Source organism: Lactuca saligna, chromosome 8 (assembly GCF_052625555.1).
Source record: "Lactuca saligna cultivar CGN05327 chromosome 8, ASM5262555v1, whole genome shotgun sequence".
In the NCBI taxonomy this organism is placed as follows: Eukaryota; Viridiplantae; Streptophyta; class Magnoliopsida; order Asterales; family Asteraceae; genus Lactuca; species Lactuca saligna.
The window spans coordinates 76911873-76928439 of NC_136424.1; the positions used below are offsets into that span (position 1 = coordinate 76911873).

General features: G+C 37.0%; 1 protein-coding gene and 1 non-coding gene across 2 annotated transcripts; one reads left to right on the plus strand and one right to left on the minus strand.

Moving 5' to 3' along the window:
- Positions 1-1236: 1236 nt before the first annotated feature.
- On the minus strand, positions 1237-2649 carry LOC145009783 (uncharacterized). The gene is made up of 2 exons (XM_078968415.1): positions 2531-2649; positions 1237-1855 (listed from the first exon to the last, which is right to left on the minus strand). The coding sequence occupies exons 1-2, from the start codon at positions 2647-2649 to the stop codon at positions 1237-1239; spliced, it is 738 nt and encodes a 245-aa protein (XP_078824541.1).
- A 3380-nt stretch (positions 2650-6029) lies between these two features.
- On the plus strand, positions 6030-6136 carry LOC145013412 (small nucleolar RNA R71). The gene has a single exon (XR_013664973.1). It is a non-coding gene; the product is annotated as a small nucleolar RNA R71 (small nucleolar RNA).
- Positions 6137-16567: the final 10431 nt, after the last annotated feature.

Consider the following 16567-nt stretch of genomic DNA (forward strand, 5'->3'; position numbering starts at 1 on the left):
AAAAGTAATAACATGGGGGTTGTAATATTCACTACCACCTCGGAATGAGATGGTAGCAAAGAACTCCCAACACAGCTCAGCATATACCGGTTCCTGAATCTTGAACAACTGCAGCCACCCATTACAAATGATGGTGCTATCTCCCAAATTACACTCCTTTACCAAATAAGGAGTGAGCTCTTCTTCCAGACCCACTTTACCGAACCAATCCCAATCCACAACATTAGGCAAATGAATTTCCTTTTGTTTCAGCGCCTCTAACTTGTTCTTGGCGCGGGCTTGTGAGGACTTGGATGTTATTTGTCGGAACGAGAGCCACGGGTTTTCACCTTGGCTCCCTCCCCTCGAAGATTGTCCCCTTCTAAACATGGTTTCTGTAAAACAACAATAAAGAAGACACAAACAAGCAAAAACTTGCAATTAAAATCAAATAATAAGGCTGCATACTGCCTACTCGCCGAGTCCGTAACACCTACTCGACGAGTAGGATGGACTGCGAGACTGGATGGGTCTCATTCATATGTAGGGTGCCCAAAAATCCCAATTGTTCACAGGGGTTTGTTGTATTAAGTCAATATACCATGGATATAACAGAAATTACTTCTGACATTGCCTAATTCATGGCAAAATTAGAACCCTAGAATTTGAGGGTACCCCCATAATCCGATTCTAGACAAAATAGGGTCATTCATTGATAAAGATTGAATCTTTGATGGGTTTACAGTAGAAAAATCTTACCTTTTTCTTGGATAGATGAAGATTGAGTGGAGATTGAAGAAAAAAATCGCAAAGGGGCTTGAGACTAGTTTGCACGGCGAGTGTGAGGAGTGAATGGGTGAAAACCCTTTTTTTTACAGATTATAAACCACCTGTGTAAATTGGCTACTCGCCGAGTAGGAGAGACCTACTCGCTGAGTAGAACTCTAAAATCGCGTTTATTGGGTTCAATTAGGCAGGTACTCGCCGAGTATGCATGCCTACTCGGTGAGTATCCCTTGCAGATTGAAAATTTTTTAATGTTGGTGAAAAATAATGCATTTTCTTATTATTTTTTTAACCATCCACCCCACACTCTAGGCATTGCTTGTCCTCAAGCAACTATATTCTTAATAGAAGACGAATGAAAACAATAAAAATAGAAATAAAGTAAAGGAAAAGAGAATGCAAACTTGAAGCTCGGGTTGCCTCCCGAGAAGCGCTTCTTTTTAAGGAGTCATTAGCTGGACTCCTCCCCTTCTACGTGGTTGCCATTCCTTCCAGCAACAACAATTCTTCCAATCCTTCATTCCGAGGGACTCCTTCTTCATATTTATTGACTCGATGTCCATTGAATTTGAAAGGAGTCCCATCTCTTGACAATATCTCTATAGCACCATGTGGAAATACCTTCTTCACCAGAAAAGGACCATCCCATCTCGACCTTAATTTCCCCGAGAAAAGCTTTAGCCTTGAATTAAAGAGCAACACTTTTTGGCCTTCATGGAATTCTTTATTTTCTTTAATCCTCCTGTCGTGCCACATCTTAGTCTTCTCTTTATAAAGCAACAAACTTGTGTATGCATCACTTCTAAGCTCTTCAAGGGCATTCATTTGCATCAACCGGTTGCTCTTGAGTTGCTCCGTGTTGAAGTTACACATCTTTAAGGCCCAAAACACCTTATGCTCTATCTCCACCGGCAAATGACATTGCTTTCCATACAATAATCTATATGGTGTAGTACCAATAGGTGTTTTGAAAGCTGTACGGAAAGCCCAAAGTGCATCATTTAGCTTCTCCGACCATTCCTTGCGATTGCTCCCCACCGATTTCTCCAAAATTCGCTTCAACGCTCGATTCGTCACTTCGGTTTGTCTACTAGTTTGTGGATGGTAGGATGTAGAAAATTTATTGGTTACCCCATATTTCCTTAGCACCTTCTCTAGTTGATCATTAGAAAAATGCGTGCCTCGGTCACTTATAAGTGCTTTCGGGACTCCAAATCGTGAAAATAGTTTCTTCAAAAACCACACCACTACCCGACTGTCGTTAGTTGGTAATGCTTGTGCCTCCGCCCATTTGGATACATAATCCACCGCCACCAAGATGTATTTGTTGCCTCTAGACACGGGAAATGGTCCCATGAAATCGATCCCCCACACATCGAATACCTCGCACACTTGGATACTATGTTGTGGCATTTCATTTCGAGATGAAATGTTTCCCACTCTTTGACAAGCATCACACTCTTTGACAAATTGGACTGCATCTTTAAAAATTGTGGGCCAATAAAACCCAATGTCAAAGATCTTCTTCGCCGTGTAATGTGCTCCGTGATGTCCACCCGTGGGCCCGCAATGGAAATGCTCTAATATTTTCCGGCTTTCACTCCCGAACATGCATCTTCGTATGATCCCATCTGCGCAGCTTCGGAAAAGATATGGTTCATCCCAAAAGTAATATTTTATCTCAGAAAAGAATTTCTTCTTTTGTTGACTTGTGAGATCTTTTGGGATGTAATTGCTAGCTAAGTAATTAGCTATATTTGCAAACCATGGTTCTTCTCCCACGACCACCATAATATACTCGTCCGGGAAGTCATCGCCAACTCTATCTTCATGCAATTGCGGGTTTTCAAGTCTTGACAAATGGTCAGCTACTACATTCTCCATTCCCTTTTTGTCTCGTATCTTTATGTCAAATTCTTGAAGAAGTAGCACCCATCTTATCAATCTTGGCTTGGCATCCTGTTTGGCAAACAAATACTTGATAGCAGAGTGGTCAGTAAAAATGGTAGTTTTTGATAAAACTAAATATGGGCGGAATTTATCAAAAGCATACACCACAGCTAATAGTTCTTTTTCCGTGGTGGTGTAATTTTCTTGGGCTGGATTTAGAGTCTTGCTAGCATAGTATATGGGTCGAAAGTGCTTATCAACCCTTTGACCAAGGACAACTCCTAAAGCAAAATCACTAGCATCACACATAATTTCAAAGGGTAAGCTCCAATTTGGTGCAACAATGATCGAGGCATTAGTTAATTTTTCCTTTAAAAATTCAAACGCCTCTAAACACTCTTTAGTAAAATTAAATGGTGCATCTTTTAATAATAATTGTGTCAAAGGTCTAGTTATTTTGGAAAAATCTTTTATGAAACGCCAGTAAAAACCCGTGTGTCCTAGAAAACTTCTAATGCCCTTCACATTAGTTGGTGGGGGTAATTTGGCAATGGTGTCAATCTTTGTCGTATCCACTTCAATTCCCTTTTTGGAAACTTTGTGGCCCAACACTATACCCTCTTTAACCATAAAGTGACATTTCTCCCAGTTGAGGACCAAATCGGTTTTTTCACATCGAGCAAGCATTAAGTCAAGGTTTGTGAGACAATCATGGAAAGAAGATCCAAAAACGGAAAAGTCGTCCATAAAGACTTCCATGAAATTTTCCACCATGTCGTGGAATATGGCTATCATGCACCTTTGAAAAGTCGCGAGTGCATTGTATAGCCCAAAGGGCATGCACCTATATGCAAAAGTCCCACTTGGGCAAGTAAATGTGGTCTTTTCTTGGTCCATGGGGTCTATGGGTATTTGAAAGTAACCCGAGAATCCATCTAGAAAACAATAATAGCTATGGCCCGATAACCTTTCTAACATTTGATCAATAAAAGGTAAGGGAAAATGGTCTTTTCGAGTGAAATCGTTTAACTTTCAATAATCGATGCACACTCTCCAATCGGTTACTATTCGTGTCGGAATTAGCTCATTCTTCTCGTTGGTTATGACCGTCATCCCTCCTTTCTTGGGCACCACGTGGACTGGACTCACCCAAGGACTATCGGAGATGGAATAGATAATTCCCGCATCTAAGAGTTTGACCACTTCTTTCTTGACTACTTCTTGCATGTTCGGGTTCAGTCTTCTTTGGTGCTGCACAACCGTCTTCACTCCTTCTTCCAGATTAATCTTGTGAGAGCAATAAGATGGGCTTATTCCCTTGATGTCGGTGATGCTCCAAGCTATGGCACGCTTCCGTTTCTTCAACACTTGCACGAGCTCCTCCTTTTCAGATTTGGACATGTCAGAAGCTATAATCACTGGCTTTTGGTTGCCCTCTTCAAGGAAAGCATACTCCAAATGTTCAGGTAGTGTTTTCAGCTCAGATTTTTGGTTATGACTGCTGGACTCGTCGAGTGCAGGTAGAGTACTCGGCGAGTTGGTGGCTGAATTTCCGAATTCCTCCTTTTCAAAGGAGGAACTCGGCGAGTAGGGCTCTCAGTTTGCTTCATTATTTCTTCATATTCAGCTTCTTCCAACAGCCTTTTGATCTCCATTAAGTCTTTTTCTGCATCAAATTCTTCATCAACAGCTGTGGACTCGCTGGAATCTTCCTCTTCACAATCCTCCAATAGTTCGTCTAACATGTCGATTGAGAAAGATGTGTCGTCACTGTTCCTTGAATACTTCATAGCTTGATCAACACCAAAGGTTACAGAATCATTACCTACCCGCAAGGTAAGCTTTGAATCCCGCATATCTACTATAGCACTTGCAGTGTTGAGGAAGGGTCTTCCGAGGATGATCGGGACTTGAGGATCCGCCTCCATGACTAAGATGATAAAGTCAGCGGAAAGATGAATTTGTCCACCTTGACAAGCAAATCTTCGTATATGCCCCTTGGGAAAGTTACAGTCTTGTTTGCTAAATGGATTACCATGAGGTTTGGCCTTGGTTCCGGGAGATCCAACTTCTTGAAGAACGAATATGGCATTAAGTTGACACTTGCTCCCGAATCAGCTAACGCGTGAATTATAGCTAAGTTGCCAAATTGGCAAGGTAATGTTAAGCTCCCTGGGTCACCTTTCTTCTTTGGTAGCTTATTTAGCATAGCAGCTGAACAATTTTCATTTAGAACTACCTTCTTCACTTCTTCCATCTTCCTTCTATTAGTAAGAAGTTCCTTGAGGAACTTGACATATTTGGGCATTTGGACGACGACTTCAATGAAGGGTATGTTGATTTGAAGAGTCTTGATATGATCTAAGAACTTCTGGTACTCTTATTCCTGCTTCTCCTTCTTAGCTCGGGCTGGGTATGGCATCGGAGGCTGATATGGCTTTTCAGGGACTTGTTCTGTCGGATTTGGCCTTGTACTCGCCGAGTCCAAGTTTGGTACTCGGCGAGCAGGGTTGTCAGATTGACAATTTTGATCTTCTTCTTGAGTTTCTGCCTCTTTCCTTTGTGATTCTTTAGGTGCTTCTTTCTAAATAGGGGCAAGAGGGGTAATTATTTTCCCACTTCTTGTTGTAACTATATTTATGTGCGCGCCTCATGGGTTATTTTCGGTTTTACTAGGAAGTTCGCCCGGTGATCTTTGGTTTATTTGTTGAGCAAGTTGCCCCAGCTGCGTTTCTATGTTGTGAATGAATGCTTGCTGGTTTCTAAGGATATTTCTTGTTTCTTGAATGGAAGCATCATGTTCACTATGTCTTTTTTCTGAAGCAACTACAAATTTGGTAAGCATTTCTTCTAAACTTGGTTTCCTTTCTTGTGCCGGATCTTCCTTTTGGTAAAAACCTCTTCCTTTTTGCTTGTACTTCTCCTCCTTAGCCTTCTTGTACTCTTCATAAGGGAGCCACTCTTTCTTTGGTTTTCTCCAGTCTTCATCATATCGGTCTCCACTTGAGTAACATACTTTCACCTTTTTGTTGCCATTTTCATCCAGGTCGCAGTCTCTATTAAGATGCGGTCCATTGCAATTTTCACAACCCACCCGAATAGCATGGATTGTTTGATCCATTTTGTCCATCCTCCTATCCATGGTTTTCAGCATAGCCATGACCGCGGATAAGTCTTCAGTAGCTGCATATGCGGCTTCCCTAGTAACATCGTTTCTTGGGTTGTGGTATTCTCTAGAGTGCTTAGAGAATTCTTCAATTAATTCCTTGATTACCGGGGGTGGCTTTTTAGTAAGCGGTCCTTGTGAGTCAAGTAGTTGCCTAGTTGTGACATTGACTCCATCATAAAAAATGGAGACTTCTTGCTGACTATTTAGATCATGATGTGGGCAGTTTCTTAGTAAGCTCTTGTACCTCTCCCAAGCTTCATATAAGGACTCTCCATCTTGTTGTTCAAAGTTAGCTATTGCTTTCTTCAGTTTGTCTATCTTGGAAGGTGGGCAAAAGTGGTCAATGAATTCTTCTTTCATCTTGGCCCATGTAGTGACTGATCCGGGGGGAAGTGATTTAAGCCAATCTTTTGCAGCATCTTTGAATATCACAAGAAGCATGTGAAGTAGTTGAGTCTCACGAGGAACATTTGGAACATTGAAGTAATCAGCTACATCATTAACTTCATCCAAATGCTTGTAGGCATCTTCGTGATCTTTTCCATAAAAAGGAATTTCTTTGAGCTGGGCAAGTATGTGGCCCTTTAGCTCAAAAGTAGTAGTAGCGGGAATTGCGGGCTGCATAAGTCTCAAGCTGGTGTCATCGCGGATCCTCTTCTTTCATTCTCCCATGGGGATTTCATCAATGTTAGCCATGGTATGAGCTAACTCGTCGCCGAAATCGGAGTTGTGTCCGTACGTGGGTTCTTCTTCTTCTTCGGTGTCGTACTCGGTATCTTCCTTGATCGGGTCTTCGCTTGCCAAAGATGCACTGGATGCTCCTGATTTGATGCTCTTCTTCTTCCCAAAAACAGTCTTCAAATTGGACAAAGGCGACTTCCTTGGTGTATTCGAGCTTTCCACATCTTTTACTTTGTTTCTTCTCAAAGCGGATTCGGGATCTGCAAACGGGGGTACCATCAGGGTGTTTGATCCTCTGGTCATGAAAGTCCTGAAATAACAAGATAACAACATAAAAAGAACAAAAAAAATGTACTAAAAAACGACAATTAAAGGCTGAAACAAACCTGTACTCGCCGAGTAGGTGCGAATGCACTCGGCGAGTAGCAGTGTAAATTTGAAAGAAATCTAAACTTAAAATAAAAACGAATTTAGATCCTAAAGCCTAACTACTAATTACTAATATGCAATAAATTAACTTTGTGCCAGTAAACTCACACAAAGGGTCGAAAAAATTAGAAATTATATAAATTATTTAGAACTGCTCCCCGGCAACGGCGCCAAAAACTTGATGTGTGGAAAACAAACTAGTTTTAATAATACTTTTTAGTAAAAGGGTTTTTCTCTAGTTTTAGAAGACTAGAAACTTAAGCAAAGCAAATAAAACACTTAACTAACTAACGATTAAAACAAATGACAAATTCACCAAATTTATAAAAGGGTTTCTGTTTAGGTTCAACTAATTCACTCCTATGGTTATTTTCAATATAAATTAATTATTATTGGTTACCAACTATAGTGGTTAGGTTCATATTCATTACTCCTAACCCTTAGACAGTTAATTAATTCAAGCAGTGGCCAATTGTTTAAATTAACTAATTACCTAGTTCAATTATTTGGATTAAATAAGATTTGTAATTGGTTAATCAAGTTGATATTTCAATTAACCTCTTGTTTGTTGGTTCCTCAAACAAGCTCACACATTAACTTACCTATTTTCTTATTAATCTTAATTTCATATTCATTACTCATAAGCATATGATCAAGTGTTCACAATACATATGAGGTTAATAATCAAGAGATGTTCATGCAACTTAATTACCTTCCAATTAACAGAGAATAGTTGTCATTAATGCATAAGGTTCTTTAACAAACTTAATTTAATAAAATCACCAAATCATAATCAATCAAAAAGTATATTATAACCATAGGAGCAAATTAGTCTTCCCAAACAGAAACTAAATGAATTTAGCTAATAGTCATGATAAAAACAAACTCAATAACAGTTAAACATCTTAAATCCTAAAGCTAAGTGGAATGATTAACCTAATAGCCTTGATTCTTCCAAGGATTGAAGATTAGAGTTCCTTAGCTCCTCCAGGGATTCTTTGTCGCAGGTCCAGCTCTTAAAATTGCCAAAAGTCTTTTCCAATCGGATAATGAATTGGTATTTATAATTATCCAAAAACAGGGTGTACTCGGCGAGTAGCAGACCCAACTCGCCGAGTAGGTGTGTGTTATCCGTCTTAAATCAGGAGTCTTGACTTATCTTCTGGAATATTCTCTTGTACTCGCCGAGTATGCTCGAGAACTCGCCGAGTAGGTCTTCTTTTGTCCTTCATTCTTCACTCTTTGATCTTCAATTGCTTCCCTTTGTTCCTTTTCACCCCCAAGCATGTCTTATGGACTGAAAACAAAATTTAAGCTTTATTAAGTACCTTTTGTCCACATTATACATAAAATTAGTTAAAAATGAATAAAAATATATGCTAAATAATTAACTAACTATGCACATATCAGTTCTTTATATCCACGCATAGGTGGAGACATACTCTACAACTTTCGTTTAGACTCTGTCGGCTAATTTTGACTTTATTTTTAAAGTTATATTTTTAACAGGCTAGGACATGATTGGTCCGTTAAAATCTCATAACTTCTTCATCCGATCTCCATTTTCGTATGTCTTTTTATCGTTATGCTAGTAATAACGAGATCTTCAATTCTCGTTTAGGTTGTGTCGGATAAAAACCACTCGATCTAATACTCAAACTTCGGGTTGTACACCGCTAAGCCGAAACTTCGAAAAATCATAACTTCCTCATAAGAAGTCAGATTTGGGCGTTCTTTTTATGGACGCTCTCAGGCTAACATATTCTACGAGTTTCATTTAGATTACTAAGGCTAAAAGAAGCTCTATCATAAATTCACTATTTACGTCTTCGCGGTGTCGTGTCGGTTCCGTCGCTAAACTTCGACGAGTCATAACTTCTTCATTATAACTCGGATTTCGGCGCTCTTTATATGTACGGAACCCTTGAGACATATTCTAAAACTTGGTTAAGATATTTATTATAAATAATCTTTTGTCAAAAAGTCATTTTTGACCTCTATTATCTCTAAATTGACTAGCCTGGATCTACGGGCGTTACACTGAATAATAAGATTATTCAAACGGTCCATAGTTATTCATATGTTGGAAATAGATATGAAAGAAGACTGTCATGAATCTGTTTGTAGATTGTCTAAAAGGTTTTGGACATAGCAATAGTTTGTTGCAAAGTTCATGAGTGCTTATGAATTGTGATTTGAGCATTGGAATAAACCCGCCTTTTGCTGGTATATTTTACCTCGGGTGATCGCAAAGCGATAATATCTTATAGTTTAAAATTTAGAGATATGGTTATTGTTTGCTGGTTGGTTGTGCATAGATGATGTGTAAACGCGTTAGTAACTTGATGTTATAAAACACATTGTTGTACATGATTTAATTAGTAAATAGTAAATGCATATGAGTCGAAGTTAATCTGTTCCTTTTATTCTAAGAGAATAAAGGTGATATCTTGGCCACTCGATGATTTAGTTTGACTTATGTGTCGGGCCCGGTCAGAACAAGGTTGATGTGTTTAACTAAGTTCTATGTCGAACGAATAAGAGATCGAGAAACAATGTGTTGAACAGTAAGTATTGTAAGAATGATATCTAGAACAGAGGATTATATGATCCCTTATCTGAAGGACGAGTTACTGATCAGAGTTTACAAACGACGTATAAGAGTTACGATTGTTAATCGAATTCTGAAGTCATATGTGAGATATAGTTACTAGACTTATCCAAGTGGGAGAGTGTTGGATTAGTGTCTAAGCTCGTAACTATTTTTGATATGTACTTGACCTAGTTGTGCATGGTCCTTTTGGGTTGCCTTCACCAAAGCAACTTGACAAGGTTATTTAGGAGAGAGAGAAGATATCATGATTTATTTATATATTATAAGAATAATATATTAAAGGAGAAATCATATTATTTGATTAATATTAGTCATAAATTAATTAGGAATTAATTTGGTGACTAAAAGAGATTAATTGAATAAATGGGCATCAACTCTCAAATGTGTGATAATTGAGTTTTGGGTTGGGAAACCTAATGTGTGACATCCCCAAAATCACGGCCAGAAAAGACCGGTTTCATTTATGCTTTTAGAATAATTTCAGAGTAAATCCTTTTGATTTAAAAGAGTTGCGGAATTTGTTCCCAAAAACAAAATGTGATAAAACAATATTTACCAAAGCATTTCATAAAAGAAATGTATTTTCATTATATAATAAAAACTCGGGATGTCATGTTCCGATATAGACCATAAAGCATAAACGATAACATTACAAGTCATTCAACAAATATATACATATACAAAATTGTAAACAAAACAACTTGATGATTCATCCATCTTATGCCCTTGCGCCACTTCCTGTAATACAAATAAACTGAGTGGGTCAGGCTTGGGAGCCTGGTGAGCATATAGGGTTTTCAACCCACAATAAATAATTATATTTAAATCCACCATCCAACAATAACCCAATTACCCATTCTCGTTATTCTCACTTTACGTCCCTAAAACAACTAACACAAGGGACATAGTCTTAGAATATTTCATCGGGGCAACAACACATGCAGTCGGGGGTTTCCCAGCAATATATGTCAAATAAGGCAACCATGAGGGGGATGGAGTACAACGAATGAACACCCAAGTTCATTAACACCTACAGGTGGCGAACCTGCTAGCGTTCCACAGGACTGTCTAGAAAAGTTTGTGGTCGTCACCTAAACTCCGCTAGATGACTGAATCAAAAACAACATCGAGGCCTCTCATCTGTTTATCACACAACTATCTACCCATGTTCTACCCGAAATATTAGTAGATAAAAATATATATTTTTATACATTGTTTAAAACCTGTATAACATTCTCATCCAATACATATTCCAAACAACAGATGAGACACATACACATAACACGTATTTCATAGAGAATAAATCATATCCATGAGATAGAAGAAAGTGAATATACATTCACACATATAACACAAAATATACACATAACACGTATTTCGTATAAAATACTTCATAATTATGCGTTAGAAGAAAGTAACCACACACTCACTTGATCAGAAGATGATCGGACAGCACTACGGCTTATAGAAGTAGTATTTTTCGGTAGATCTGGAAGATCTTCACAAAAACCGGACTCCTCGCGGGTAGAGCTTCGGCTCGGGAATTGAACTTCTCGGGATCTTCGGGGCTTTGGGGCTCGGGAATGATATCGGGGCTTCGGGATAATTCTTGCACGAAAAACGATGCAAAAACGCGAGAGAAAGGGAAGAAATGAGCAAAGAACTCGGCTGCCCTCGACATCCTTTTATAGGGGTTGGAACTTCGATTTATGCTGGGCGTAATATGAAATTACGTTGGGCGTAATGAGGATAGGGTCGCTAACTCCCCACCCTTCGGATAATATCGGTATTTTATATTTAAATTAAATATCGAAAATATTTAATAAACTTCAAAAATTCATATCTTCCTCATACGAACTCCGTTTTCGACGTTCTTTATATCCCCGCGTAGGTGAGGCTACGATCTACAACTTTTGTTCAGACTCCGTTGGCTAATGTTGACTTTATTTTTATTATTTATACTTAGTAGGCCGGGACAAGAAAACTCCGTTATAAATTTATAACTTCTTCATCCGATGTCCGTTTTCGCCTATCTTTTTATCGTTTCACTACAATTAACGAGATCTTCGATTCTCATTTAGATTGTTTTGACTAAAAACCGCTCGGTCTCAAATCGAGTATTCGGGCTGCATACTGCTAAGTCGAAACTTCGAAAAATCATAACTTCCTCATACGAAGTCAGATTTTGGCGTTCTTTTTATGCACGCTCTCGGTTTAACGAACTCTACGATTTTTGTTTAGATCAGTAAGGCTAAATATTGCTCTAACGTAAATTTCTCTTTTTTAGTCATTCAACGTTGTCGGTTCTGTCGCGAAACTTCGACAGGTTATAACTTCTTCGTTATAACTCGGATTTCGGCATTCTTTATATCTTCGGAATCCTTGTTTCGACCACTATATCTTTATGCAAAGATATCGGGCTTATCTCATACTTTAATTTTGATGCTTATTTTATTCTTAATTCATTAAATTATAATAATTAAGAAAATAAACACATAATTTACATAATTCACATAATACTTAAATATTTCATCATTAATACTTTAAAAAGAGTTACAATGGTTAACCTAGACTATTATATCAATGATAATACCTAGCCTGGAAACGTGGGAGTTACATAATGGACTAAGGGGGAACGATATTATGATGGGGATCCATCATATTTTCGTCCAAAGGCCCTAATCTAGAAGGTTCCATGGGTAGTTTGGTGACTAAGCTGTCCATTAGGGTTTAGACTGAAACCCTAGCAGCCTACACTATAAATAGAGGCCCTTGGTTGCAATTTTCGGTACCTTGACTTCAAGAGAAACCATAGGGCCGATTTTTAGTGTTCTTCCTCCTCTCTCATAATAGCCTTTGTTGTGGTATTTGTGAACCATTAGAGGAGTTACAATTGTGACTCTAAGCTCAAGATCAAGAAGCTTCAAACGATTTCAAGCCAATTGAAAGAGGTAAACACTTAGATATGTTTTTATAGTGATAATTTTGAATTATGCATGCTAGATCTAGGGTTACAAGTCTTGGATTAACTACATGTACAATAGAGAAGCCTAGATCCAAGCTTTAGGGTTTTGCATGAGCACATAGGATGTTCTTTTGTTTAAAAACCATCACCAAGCGTGCACATTACCACAAACAGTAGGGACCATTCGTGTAATTTTTCCTATAATAAATGAATATGTTTATTCTACAAATGTCAGATTATTAGAACTCCTCAATAATAACTATATGTAACCTATCATACCACTTGTCAACCTATTAATTATCAATTTCAAATTTTAAATTTTAAAATTTTCACTCTAATTACATTAAATTAATAATTGATTCTATATTTTAAATTTTAAATTTTTTTATTATAATTATATTAAATTAATAACATTAAGTTAAAAAATAAAATAAAATCAATACAGATTATAAGGTAATATAACTTCACGTATTTATTTAAATCAACAATTATAATTTTATATAATTAAAAAATATCTCTTAAGTAACAATTTATTTAAAGTAACTGATTAGTAATTTTGTTTTTTAATATGAAAATTTAATTAATTTTATAATCGTAGTTCTCACGGGTCCTAAACTAGTAATATATAAAAATGTCATAAAGATATAGGTCATGGTCATGAGTTTAAGCTGAATTACTTTACTCTCGACTGGGTGTGTTACTTTTTTCTTTTTTTATTGATTTATTTTACCAATCAGCTAGCATGCTTAACCCATAAATATGTTTAGAAGACTTGAGAGTAAAAAACTTATGCGCGTGTTCTGTTTAGCGCAACACTTGTATTGCCTATTCCATTGTTTTTTTGAAATCTTGATGAATCTTGATTATATGTTGCTAAAATCTTATTGCATATATATATATATATATATATATATATATATATATATATATATATATATATATATATATATATATATTATTTATTCTTGTTGATTTTTTTTTTGTTTTTTTTTATATTGAATAATGATATTTTCTTGATGAAATATCATTACTTTTTACTAAAATATCTTTATTTTTTTTTAAATATCATTATTTTTGCTGAAATATCAAAAATTCTTATTGAAATTAGGGATGACAAAAAACCCCATACCCAATAGGAAACCCGAAACCCGCACCCGTTTTGACTGGGGAATCCCCAGGTTGACCGGGGATGGGGATGGGGATGGGGAATACCCGCATAAAAAAAGTGGGGATGGGGATGAGGATGAGGATACCCTTAATTCCCGACCCTGGACCTACCCCCGACATATATTAATATATAAAAATAATATATAACATATATTTATAGTATAGTTTATAATACATAAATTTTGAACTAAGTAATCTAACTCATTAGTAATTACTTGGTTGAAATTATACTTTTTTATTTTCCTTTTATATAATTTAATCTCGTGTATATATATATTTTTTCTCTTTGGTTGATCTATTTTACCTTAAATATCAATCTGATAATTTTTTTACTTGATTTTTCATGTATGTATTTAAATTTGGTAGAAAATTTATTTATATTTTTTCTGCAATTTATGGGTACTTATATATTTTATAAAATCTTTAAACTTATGCTAGTAAAATTGAAATATAGAGTTTTTTCTTACGTAAAAGTTTGCATGTTCAAAGAGAAAAAGAAATCCCTTTTTACCCGTTGGGGGTGGGGACAGAGGTTTATTTATATTCCCCAATGGGGATGAGGATGGAGATGGGGATTAGGGTCCCCTGTGTTCCCCGCCCCCGTTGCCATCTCTAGTTGAAATATCATACATTATTAAATTTTAGGTATTAAAAAAAAACTATTTTCGATTTATAAAATCAGTTTATTTTAATTTTTTAATATCTGTAGTAAGATGCAGATGTTAAAAAAAACAAACACACTTTTTAGTCTGCAGATGTTTGATCCACATCTTCTACTGCAAAGGATTACAGAAGTGGTCCACAGAATTAATGAATTTTTATTTAAAAAAAACAAACAAGCACCTAAGAATAGTACCAACAAAATCGGTAAATCTTATATACGATAATATGAAGAATAACTTACATGAGTATCTTAGTGCCTTTTGGCATAGAAAAATCGTTTTCATTTTTTTGGAAAAGTTTTATTAAAAATGAGTTTAGTTTTCATTTTTAATTTTTAATAGAAAGTTTGATTAAAACTAGGGGTGTTAAAACTCAAAACCCTTGTGGGACCCTATCCCAATGGACCTGCTTCAGTATAAATATTTTGCCCCGTTTAGTTTTCGGGGGTGGGGTGTGGGCAAGATCGGGGAGCTTGGTCTAAATTTCATTCATTCAACCTTCATCGAAGAACCTAAACATAAAAAATCATATCATAACTCAAATACAAGTATACAACCACCACTTGAAGACATGTGGAATCGTGTTTTGATTAGAACATTGAGTGTGGGCAACAAGGTGCAACACCACCTCACATGCCACATAAGTAAGTGGTGTTATAACACCAAGTTGGAAAATGGGTAACAAGAAGCAACAATATGTAACACCAATATTTTGAAAATAAATATTTTTATTTTTGTATTTTTTTTTTACTATTTCGTTTTTTTTTACTTTTTTTTTTTTTTCCTTTTGCGTTTGTTTAATAACTAATATTTTTTTTATAAAACATATAATTTTAAAAACAAAAAAAAGACATTACATTTAAAATCTAAAATCCGATTATAATTAAAAAAACATAGTTTTAAACCTAAATTAATAACTAAAATAACATTGAAATCACTACTAAATACCACACACAAATCCTAATCAACCCAAATATTTTTTCCTAATTTGTTCCTTCATTGCTTGTAGCACCGCTAGATCAGCAGGTGCTAAACCCTCCTCGCTTGTCCGGAGAATTGACAACTGTTGTGTCATTAATTCCCTCTCTTTTTGCTCCTGCTTCTCCCGTGCCTGCCTTTCCAGAAATTCCAAATGACGACGTTTCAACTCATTTTTTTCTTTTATTAACAAATTATGTTCGTCGAATTTCGCTCTCATTTCCGCCGCATCTTTTGCTCTCGTCTCCACCTCCTCCGCATGTCTTGCAGCGTGTCTCGCTTTGTCGCGTCCGGGCGGTCGTCGTGGTGGGGATATCTCTTGGATATCATCCGGGATCTCATCGTCATCGGCGTTTATGTCGATGTTAGTCCGTGCGTCCGACACGTCGACCGAACTAGAATTGCGAGACCTTTTGGATTGAACCTCCGACGATGTAGACGTTTTATTCCACTTTGGATCCGCTCGCAACAATTCCCATGATTTTTCAAAGTTGAAAACATGACCCATTTCGACCCGATATTGTTCCTTCGCAGCTTTGAACAAATCAAAGTCGTTGGTTCCACTTTGTTGTTGCGCCGCAATCCGGTTGTAAATACCGTTGAATTTACTGCACCGCTTACTTATCATACCCCATTTGCTGCTCAGCATGTCGTTGTTGCGATACGGATTTTTCTTTAAAATAGCGTGAAACTTGTCGAGCACCGCCCCCCAATAAGCTCCTTTTTTCATTCCATTTCCACGAAGTTCGTCCTTTGAAGTAGCACACCAAACCTTCGTCAAAACGTATTCCTCCTCCGGTGTCCACCATTGTGGAACGTCTGCATTTTCAGATTCCACCGCTATTGATTTCCCTTTTGATTTTCCTTTCTCTTTCCCTTTCCTACTACTTCCCGCTTCCACTTGAACTGTTGGTTGTGTTGTAGGCGACGGTTGATTTGTTGTTTGTTGCATCGAACCAAAAGTAGAGAAAAGATTTTGTTGTAAATTTGGGTGTTGACCAAATTGATTTTGTTGAACGTAAGGTGAGTTGGGAAATTGCAGTGGCGGTGAAGCGGGATTGAAAGTGGCACCTTGGTATGGTATTTGTGGTGAACCTTGAGACGACAAAAGGTTAAAATAATTTTCGTACCCCGCAAATCCGAGAGGTGAGGTTGTGTTTGGGTTTGATGATGGAGGGGGGGGGGGTGTTTGGGTTTTGCTCCATTTTTTGAATTAAAGATATAGATATAGAGAGAATGAGAGAAAG

Excerpts from the sequence above, each read along its gene's own strand:
- LOC145009783 (XM_078968415.1), bottom strand. The coding sequence starts at position 2,649 with ATGGAGAATGTAGTAGCTGACCATTTGTCAAGACTTGAAAACCCGCAA. Across the intron at positions 1,856-2,530 it reads GTCGTGGGAGAAGAACCATG|TAGACAAACCGAAGTGACGA; the intron begins GTTTGCAAATAT and ends TCCACAAACTAG.